The following is a 10,247-nucleotide window of genomic DNA, read 5'->3' as shown; positions in this document are numbered from 1 at the left end:
AAAATCTGACAACACTGGTTACATAAATTTTAATTCTTTAACTCAGATTACACTAAATAATGCAATTTAGCTCATTCTAATTCAGACTGTATAGCTAATGCGCGTTCTCGAGTTGGCTGACAGGTGATATCAGTTTCTAAAATGTGATTGGCTCTTTTAACTCTAAGGCGGGACTTCCTTTCAACATCCATTGAATGTTCCAATGGACCCTTTTCACACTTCCTTGTTCACGAAGCGGAAGTTATCATAGTTGGATAAACGCAACTGTGTCCACTGCCGAGGTGTATGTGTTTCCACAGTCCTTAAAACGTTTGCTTGCATTTATGTTTGGAGACATTGACCGCATCATCCAGCAATGGTTAAATCTAAACTCAACTTGTTTTCCGAGGGTTATCTGCAAGAATACAAAAGATTTATAAAAATAAAGAATTATTGAGAGGTTGAGCGTTAATTCAGCAGGCATATATTTATGTATTAAAAGGAACGATCTACAAATATGTCGCCAGAGGGCACAGTTAACAAAACTGTGAGTTGTACTTGGTGAAACGAATACCTGATAAGGGAGCGACACAGGATGTGAAGTAGTGGAGAGACCTATGACCCGCTCCATCCGACCTCTAACCCCGTCAAACACACACTCTCATGTCGATTGTGATGTGTAATCATTCCATTGAAACCACAACAGTACAGCTCAGATTTCAAAGCGTTTCACAATTCCACATGTGAGCAACTGCTGTAAGTCCTCATCTTGAGTATACTGTACACAGACGAAAGTGCTTCCTTGATTAATTCCTGAACCCAACAAGCTCATACAAAGTTGAGCATCTTTTGAAAATTCATGGAAACACAAAACTGTTCTTACCGATCGCCGCCACAGTTTAAACCAACTATAATGACTTCCGCTTCATGAACATATGAATGTGGAGTCCATTTCTCCTATTCATTTTAACAGAAGTGGCCCAACATTGCTGAATAGTCTCTGACTCAAGTCATTTCCAAAACACATCTTGCCTCAAGTCAGTTCAGTTCACTCTCCTCTCTAAGTTCCAATGTTGCACTAAAACTAAAATTAGCAATGCTACTAACCTAATTGAGCTACTAACTCAATTTTACATAAGCAGGACAATAGTTGTTTTCAGAAAAAATTTGATTTTTCAGTAAAAAGTTACTTTTTCAACTAATGCCATAATACCATATGCCATTGTCTGAACCTTGGATTTAGGATGGACCACACCGAAATTACCGGTTTCACATCCCTGATCTCTGCCTGCATCACCTCGGTCTATTAATGGACCACAATCTTGAAATGGATACATAGACTATCAATTGGCCACAAAAGCCTTCATCAGCCAATTAACAAGGACAATTGCATCTATGTGAACTTCTGCAGTTAATCCAGGATGAACTTCAAACATATTAGTCATTAATCTTACAGTTCAAACACAATCGATGTTTAAACACTGACCCTTAACCCTCACTTAGTTTAATCATTTTAAACCATGACATTAACTATACATAAGTAATATTGACATTATATTTATGATGTTAGCCAGAGGGGAACTGGCCCCCACAGTGAGTCTGGTTTCTCCCAAGGATATTTTTCTCCATTAATCAACATCTTATGGAGTTTTGTGTTCCTTGCCACAGTCGCCTACAGCTTGCTCACTGGGGTTACTAATACAATTATTATTGAATTATTATTTTTAAACACGATCAACAATCGTATTTTATCTAATTACACAATGATGACATTATAGATAAATCGAGACAATGATCAAATGCGCTTACCATCAGTCACTGCTTTAGCATTCGTCCACGCTCCGTTTTCCACTAATTGTTTGCCTATGTATCCATGCGCTAAACAAACGTCTTTGACCGTTTTTGAGATTTAGTTTTTTCTCCATTCAAGTAAATTGGATCTGTACTTCTATGCTGCTTGTATCCATAGAAAATAGCTACACTGGAGCATTCCCAAGATGGTCGCTGAGTAGACTGACTTGCCTTGAAAGGGACTTACAGTGCTTATAATGTTTTGTAGTATTGGTAATAATAATTTAAGTGAATGTGCTCATTCAGACATCTCATGTAAATAAACCAGTTCAAATACATGATTCACCGATTCTCTTGAGCCTCTGCGAAGAAGTCACAGCATCTTACTTGATGCTTTTTATTGGTTTGTTTTCCACTCGGTTATATAAAATATAGCATGTTATCTAATTTGATTATTTGTATTTAATATAAATAGTGTTCATGTGTGCAATTTAATATGTTTTGCCAGATCCACTGATTTGATAGCAGAATTAAATGATGGAATTTAAATATTATTTCAATTAAATAGAAGATTATTAATCAATAATATAAAATGATTGATCAACATAAAAGTTTATATTGTTAAAACGTTTTTCTTCTTTATTTTTCTTCCTAGTTTCACAGTAGCTTCCCCAACACTGCTCCTCTCCTAAAATGAACTTCATGTCCTCAAATCCTTGTCGCAGATATCCCGATGTGTGTCGGTCTGTGTGTGGGGATCCAGTCGCATATAATGATATAATTAAGTCTTGTCTGATTGTTCTCCAAGAGGGGGCAAAAAGGGCATTTGAATTACATCTCAAAGATGATGGCCTTTACAAGTGTGTAGGAACGTGGTGAGCTTGGCATTTTTGAGCAAAAGGGCAGCTCTCCACTGCAGATGAGATAATGACTGAGATGCCCACTCGCTGGATGCAGCAGCACGATTTATGCCCCCTCTCTCCCTCTCTGCAAACAGCTGGGGAAATTCCAGACCTGTTAGATTATGAATCTTAAGAGATTAAGGTTGGGGGCCTAAATCTGTTTTTTATGCCTCTGTTGTGTTCTCGACCATCTGTACTCATAGCTGGAACCTTTTAAACTCATTGTAAAGCAGGACTGACAACCTAATGCTGTGTGAACATAGTCATTTTCTTTCTTCCTGCACTTTTGCTCACTCCTTTTTCTTTCAATGCAGGATTTTGTCTGTTTGCTGATAAGCCGTGTGTGTATAAGGTGGCAGGCAGGCCGTTTGCTTTGCAGATACTGTGGCAGTGCTATTGTTGCTGAGCAGGAGCTGTGCAGAGGATAAGAATAATCTGGAATATTGCAGGCGTGAACACCGATTACGGTCTAGGTTAAAGGCATGGTGAACCTGAGGCCTGCTGCGCTTTTAAAACAATACAGACAATCAGACACATTACATAAGACCCAGACAGTCTCAATGCCCTTTAGCCAAACATGGCACTTATCCCATCTTGTAGACTAGACTGAAGCCCTTTGGCTTTGCCCCTTGAATTAAATGTCTGTTCGGCCTATTAAAAGGTCACGGTGATACAATGTGTAAATTTCATGGTGGATAAAGATACGGGTTACAAATTCTAAGTGGGAAAAAAATTACAGGTAATCAAGTGCAATGCGTATGTAACAGTAGGCAGCTGGTAGGCAGCTGTAAAGTGTGTAAACCTCACTAGCGCATTAGCAACTGATGCTAGGGGCTGTAACCTTTAGCCTCTTTATTAGCATGCCTGCCTCCCATGCCTGAGACCCTGTTTCGATGCCTGCCCGGAGTGGGTTGAGCAGGACCGGTTACAGTGGTGCTGTGACCCGGATGGGACTGAGGTTTAGGGGGGTGAGTGTAATGGTAGACAGCTGGTTGGAAGCTGTGGTGTGTGTAAACCTCAATCACCTGGTCTCAAGAGGCATACTAGTGACAGACAGGGGCTGTAGCATTTAGCCTCCTTGTTAGCACGTCCGCCTCCAGAACTCATGGTTGCTATGACATCACGCACACTTTAACAAGCGTGAACGCTTCGAGTGAGAAGGGAACAAAGTCCTTTAGGAAGGGAATGTATGAGGTGCATTTTAGGAGAGTTATAATGATACTTTTAGTCTATAATACTTTATCTTAATTACATATTAATATAATTATACATATGTGGCAGGGCAGAGGGTGGGGCCGGGTCGTGATCCTACACACCCGGTCCCGTATTAGGCCAATCAAGCCTCCCGAGAGGGATAAAGGTCGACTGCAGAGGATCGGGTGGGAGAGAGAGATCATTTACGGACATGTCCATCATGTGTGTGTGGTTGTCTTTTGTTTAAGTTTTATATAAAAATATTATTTACGCTGTTAAGCCGGTTCTCGCCTCCTCCTTTCCATTGAACTCTTTACACTGGTGCCGGAAACCCGGGAAGGAGGAGGGATACGTCGCAGTAGAATTCTCGCCACTACCGTCCACCCAAACGGAGCAGCCGCGGCCATCTGCCGGGGGACGAGGAGCCCAGCCACCTGAAAGAGGACGATGGCCACCGACCGCGAGGGAAGAAGGGGCTCCTAACTGACCGCCTGGAGCGGTCAGGGCCGCTGCCAGGGCGGAGTAGTTCCCTACCAACCGCTGAAATGCGGCGGGGTTTTAGACCGCCGACCGTGAGCGGGGAGGGGCTCACTGCCGACCGCCTGGAGCGGGAGAACCGCTGCCAGGGGCGGGGGAGACCCCTTCTGTTCCCCGAGAACACAGCGGGACGTTCCGTCCGCCAGGGGCTGGAGGTCTGCCTCGGATCCACCCGGAGAGGAGCGGCTGTCGTCCGATAGAGGGTGGAGGAGTGGCCGAGGAACAAGCTGCGGCGTATCGGAGAACTGGCGAGTTTTTTTTTTCATCTCTCTCTCCTCTCTTTCTCTCACTGTCGCTCTGCGTTGGCCTTTTCCCTCTCTTTTAAATTTTACAGTGTTTTTTGGGGGGTACTACACTGATACAGGAAGTACCCCCCAGTTTAATAATTTCTGTTTCCCTCCCCTTGTCCCCTCCCTCGTCCAGGTAGATGGGGATGACCTGCCAGCAGACGGGGCTTACGGCACGCCCTCCCCCAGGGAAAGGGGGGTGGGGGTGTACGTCATGCTGGGGCCTCCCCAGCCTGAGAGAATGAGGGAGGAATGTGGCAGGGCGGAAGGTGGGGCCAGGTCGTGATCCTACAAACCCGGTCCCGTATTAGGCTAATCAAGCCTCCCGAGAGACATAAAGGTCGACTGCAGAGGATCGTGCGGGAGAGAGAGATCGTTTACGGACATGTCCATCATGTGTGTGTGTTTGTCTTTTAAGTTTTATATAAAAATATTATTTACACTGTCAAGCCGGTTCTCGCCTCCTCCTTTCCATTGATCTCTTTACAACATATTATATACTCTGCACCCATCCACTGAGGTTCTTCAACTTTATTAACATTCCTTTTTTTTTTTCGTTTGAACATCATATTTTCGGGCAAATTGCCATAAACATTTAGAGCAAAGAAGCAAAGAATTGTGGGTTGTGAATGCCCATGAAGGATACACCTCCAAATTCCCGTGAAAGAAGGTCGTATTCGAAGGCTGCATTCAGAGTGTCCAAATCGCTTTTCTGAAACAATACAGCCTCAATGACGTATGCGCATGACAAATGCGATCTCCGGAGGACGCATCCTTCGGAATGAGACACAGCTTCTATTTCGTACCCTATTCATGAATTTAGCCATGATTTGTCCTCCTTTTCCCCACATACATTACAAGTTTTGATTTATATGCCGTCTGTATCTTATATTAAAGATTTTGCAGAGAGTATGTCAGTGTTTGGGTGAAAGCGTTACTCAGTTGACCCTGGTCACCAAAAATACACAAACAAAACAAGTAGATATTCAAAGGAGAGAATAAATCTGATCATGAAAGAGTATTAAAATAGCAATGAGAAAGAAATAATTGGGACTGATTCCCAAGACTTTTCAAAATGCCTTTAAGTTCCCTACTCTTCATTTGCCCCCTTGTGTCCCTCTCTCTCACTTTCCCTCTTTTCCCCAACCAATGAGAACGATGTGCATGTGAAAGAATGCCATCATGAAGAACTCCCTGCTGTTGTTTCCCATCAGAAAAACATTGCAACTCTGTTGTGTCCAAATTCACATTAAATACAGTCACAGCTTATTTGATTAGCTTTTACACCCATGACAACTCCCCAGCTTGTGCCATCTGGTCTGCCTCTGTAAGGGTCTAATTGAGGAGTTCAGTGCAAACAGAGATAAGTTTCAAGCAATTCCAGCATTGTGGACTAATGTCTAATGTTACTTGTCCTATTTATTTATTGTTATTAGTAACTCTAGTTAGGTGCACCTGAAATATGGCAGTAAAAGATAATACGCTGTCATCTGAGCTATTAGCATGCATTTGCTAATCTAGGCCTGGCTATCTTGAGCCCTTTCTCTCAGATAGGGTTCGATTTTATAACATAGTATTTTTCACAAGTATGTCTTTGTAAGCCTAAATCGTCTTCTTAACAATCTTTGTATGTTTGGTTTTTTCAAGAACTTTTCCAAGAAACATCAAAGAGTTGCAGGAGGTGAGTTAAACACATGCAAACTAGAGTGCAAGTATCAGTGGTAACATCAGGCTCAGACCACCCCCTGGTGTCTCTTTTATGTAATTGCATTTTTCCACCATTTACATTTCTTTTGAAGTCGCAAATAAGAGAGTGCTGTAAAAGGTTTTAGTCATTTTGCTAGCCTGGCCAAAGTTTGTGGCGTCTTGATTCCGGAAGCGGTCCCATTCCTAGGATTATTATTGAGCGACCATCCAGTCAATCACAGGTGAGCATCATGTGCCAAAACAACACTTACGTAATATGCCAGATACTGCTATAGATACTGTATTTAGACATAATACGTACAGACGATATTGAAACTCATTATAATTATTATAAGACTATTATTGTTGTCTTTTGATTAAAGTCAAGCTCAGCAGCTCACAAATTTTAGGGAAGTTATAGAGTTGCTTTGTTCTTATAATGCATCTACTAAATCTACAGTCTTTTTGTAGATCATTATACATACACATTTTAAAGGTTTAAAATTTTCTTTTGATCGTTGATCAATTGAAATAATTTCACACAAGACACTCATTTGTCACCACCTTCTGGCATCACCAGAAATGGTCATTGAATCATTAAAATTATCTGAATGAATTTTGGTGAACGTAGTCAAACCATTCGAGCCACTTGGATATATTTAAATCCCATGATGCACAAGCACAGAGTAAAAAATACAATTGTGCACATGCGCAATAGTCATTATTGTAATTTATTTATTTATTCAGGGCCAGCTTGTAATCAGTCTTTTATTGTCATGTGTGAAACAGGAGCAGGTGCTCCACAAGATGTCCTTTATAATAATATTTTTCTCATTTTTCTATATATTAAAAGTAAATAATAAGTGTATATTAATATAATACATATATCATACTTATATATTATTATATACTGTAATATATTAATACTGCACTGTCAGTTTTGGGTCTGTTCAAGCCACCTACTGAGAGCTGTGTACCCCACCCCAACTTTTAAAATGACTGCTACACCCCTGATGTAAACAATGTGCACATGAATATATTATAGTATTCCTGTAACATATAATTTACACAATAAAATGTTCAAGTTATAGGAGAAACAGTAAACTGTGTGCGTGTGTGTGTGTGTGTATGTGTGTGTGTGTGTGTGTGTGTGTGTGTGTGTGTGTGTGTGTGTGTGTGTGTGTGTGTGTGTGTGTGTCTAAATTCTGATTACCACCGCCACAACTGGCCCTGTCAGGTAATTTGCCCCTTCTTCAGTGAAACTCCTGCAGAGTCCACACACTATTGGTGTTATTATTATCTGTTTTCAGTCCCTCCTTCTGTACGGTGAGCTTGTGGAAGTCAATGTGTCTGAATTCGGCAGCAAAAATCCCAAAAAGTGCAAAGAAGCACGTGACCAGAGCCCACTCACTAAAAGCAGCCTCAGAACGGTACCCTATTTTGTGGAAAACGCCCACTGATAGAAAAGAAGGTTAAGGATAACATCAGGATCGTCAATGCTAATTGGTCTAAAATACACAATAGTAACAGCTATGATGCAAAACAGTTTTTTAACTAGTTGCTGTGTATCACTTGGCAGCACACAGCTTTTTTTGCATAAGTATGACACTGAATGGATTTTCTTTGTAAAATAACATTAAGTATTAGTTATATAGAAAATTATTTTACTTCTTGTAAATTATTGAATTTATAATAATTATTATTAATAATAATGATAGTTTTTATTTGTATAGCAACATTATTATATCATAAATTAAAATTCATAAAAATGGACTGCATTAAAGTAAATAAAAGTATTTAAAAATGATAAATATATTTGTTATTAAATATATTTTACATTTAACAAACAAAAAATGTAAGAAATTAAAACACTAATAGTAAAGAGTAAAGCATTCATTTACAAAAAAGCTAATAAAGTCAAATTAAAATAAAACACACACATATAACCTACATATAACCAATTGCTAATTTTAAAAACTATGTCTTTAAATGGGTTTTAAACATGTGAATTATGGGAACCTGTCTAATAAAGCACTATTATTCTTCTTTTTCTCTCCAATTTGGAATGCCCAATTCCCAGTCTGAGACATTTCGTGTATTTTATCACGTGGCTTGTTGAGCACCTTACCGCAGAGACATAGCATGTGTTGAGGCTTCACATGATTCTCCACGGCATACACGCACAACTCACCACGCACCCCACCGAGAGCAAGAACCACATTATAGCAACCACGAGGAGGTTAGCCCATGTGACTCTATCCTCGCTAGCAACCGGCCAATTTGGTTGCTTAGGAGACCTGACTGGAATCACTCAGCACTCCCTGGATTCAAACTTGCGACTCTAGGGGTGGTAGATAAAGCACTATTATTATGATTTACTATTAAATTATTGTAATATAATAATATAAATAATTGTACATATTATTATTATTATTATCATCATCATTATCATCATCAAAGTACTACCATTATTATTATTTTTATTATTATTATTATTAATTACTATTAAATTATTATTATTATTATTATTATTATGTACATGGGAAATCCATTACATAAACGTCATCCTAACAATGACATTTTTCTGTAAGTATATTTACAATATAGCAAAGCCTCTTGAACCATTTTGCTTAAATATGACATTGATTTGAAAGGAAATCAAAACCTTTATGAAAAAGCCTTCAAAACTTAGTAAAATTACAATAAAAGCCTCATTTAACCAGTTGAACATTGCACGGCTCAATTGAACTAATCTCATTTCAGTGAAAATTATATAATCTCTTAGATCTGAAGGATACTGCAGATGACCAAGACTGTGCACAGGCAGCAGAGGAGGATGCGCAGTGGCCCCACCCACTTCCGGTCATTTGACGGTTGGGTGCGGTATGTAAGCCACGCCTGGACCCAAAAATATGCCAAACCCAGGAAGAAGGCCAGGAGTGCACCAAGCAGGTGAGCCCACATCACCACTGATTGCTGTATGGACCAACATAGTCATAAACCAAATCCATGCATAGAAAAGCAATAATAATAATAATAATAATAATAATAAACTACTGATATCAAGTAGTAACTGCAAACCACAATTTGCAAGTAGAACAGAACTGGCATATATTGTACATATATTATTGGCTTGGCATAAAGTGAACTTATTGTGCACGAAACAAACATATGTGTACCTGGAAGTTTCCGAGAACAGAAATGCCAATACTAGAGATGAAACCAAGCACCAGACTGGCAGTGTTTGTAGGAGACGCACAGCCCAAATCCCGTACCTGCTGAAATCTGATTGAGACAATCCACAGAGCTACAGAAAGAGAGACGGAGATCATACAGCATGTCAAGTAAAGTAGGCCTGTTTCCAAATCATACCAGAACACTCACCCAGAACACTGCAAATGTTGCAGACCTGAGAAAACAGGCAGCTTTGGGGGTTGTAAGAGCCACACGTACTGAAGGAAACAAAACAACCACATTAATTTCTATGTTTCTGTTAATGGAGCATCTTACAGATACAAATGTAATATTTTACCAGACGGCATCATGTATTTACACACAGTGTCAAAGCACCCTGATAATGAATGGCATTTCTTCTCATTTACTCAATATTTCATATTTATTCTGCCATTGAAGTACACACCTGATATAAGGAAATTCTTCAGTTATATTAACTGTGTTATTGGACACAGCCATGCCATAGCTGCCACACAGAGACAGAGAGAGGTTTGAAATACTACAATATTATAGAACTGAAAAATTATAATTTGGATATTCAAAAAGAGAGAGAAAAGGAAAGAAATACTCACACTACCCAAAAACCAACAGTCCCAAACACCGCCAGGGTGACAGGTAGTAATGCCCACGCCCACAT

General features: G+C 39.8%; 1 protein-coding gene across 1 annotated transcript; it reads right to left on the bottom strand.

Moving 5' to 3' along the window:
* Positions 1–7,629: 7,629 nt before the first annotated feature.
* On the bottom strand, positions 7,630–10,247 carry LOC127652359 (modulator of macroautophagy TMEM150B-like). The gene is made up of 6 exons (XM_052138468.1): positions 10,183–10,247; positions 10,017–10,076; positions 9,761–9,828; positions 9,556–9,683; positions 9,175–9,352; positions 7,630–7,832 (listed from the first exon to the last, which is right to left on the bottom strand). The coding sequence occupies exons 1-6, from the start codon at positions 10,245–10,247 to the stop codon at positions 7,630–7,632; spliced, it is 702 nt and encodes a 233-aa protein (XP_051994428.1).

This window comes from Xyrauchen texanus, chromosome 12 (assembly GCF_025860055.1).
Source record: "Xyrauchen texanus isolate HMW12.3.18 chromosome 12, RBS_HiC_50CHRs, whole genome shotgun sequence".
Taxonomy (NCBI): Eukaryota; Metazoa; Chordata; class Actinopteri; order Cypriniformes; family Catostomidae; genus Xyrauchen; species Xyrauchen texanus.
The sequence above is the reverse complement of the archived record's forward strand: the minus strand, read 5'-3'. Positions and strand labels throughout refer to the sequence as shown.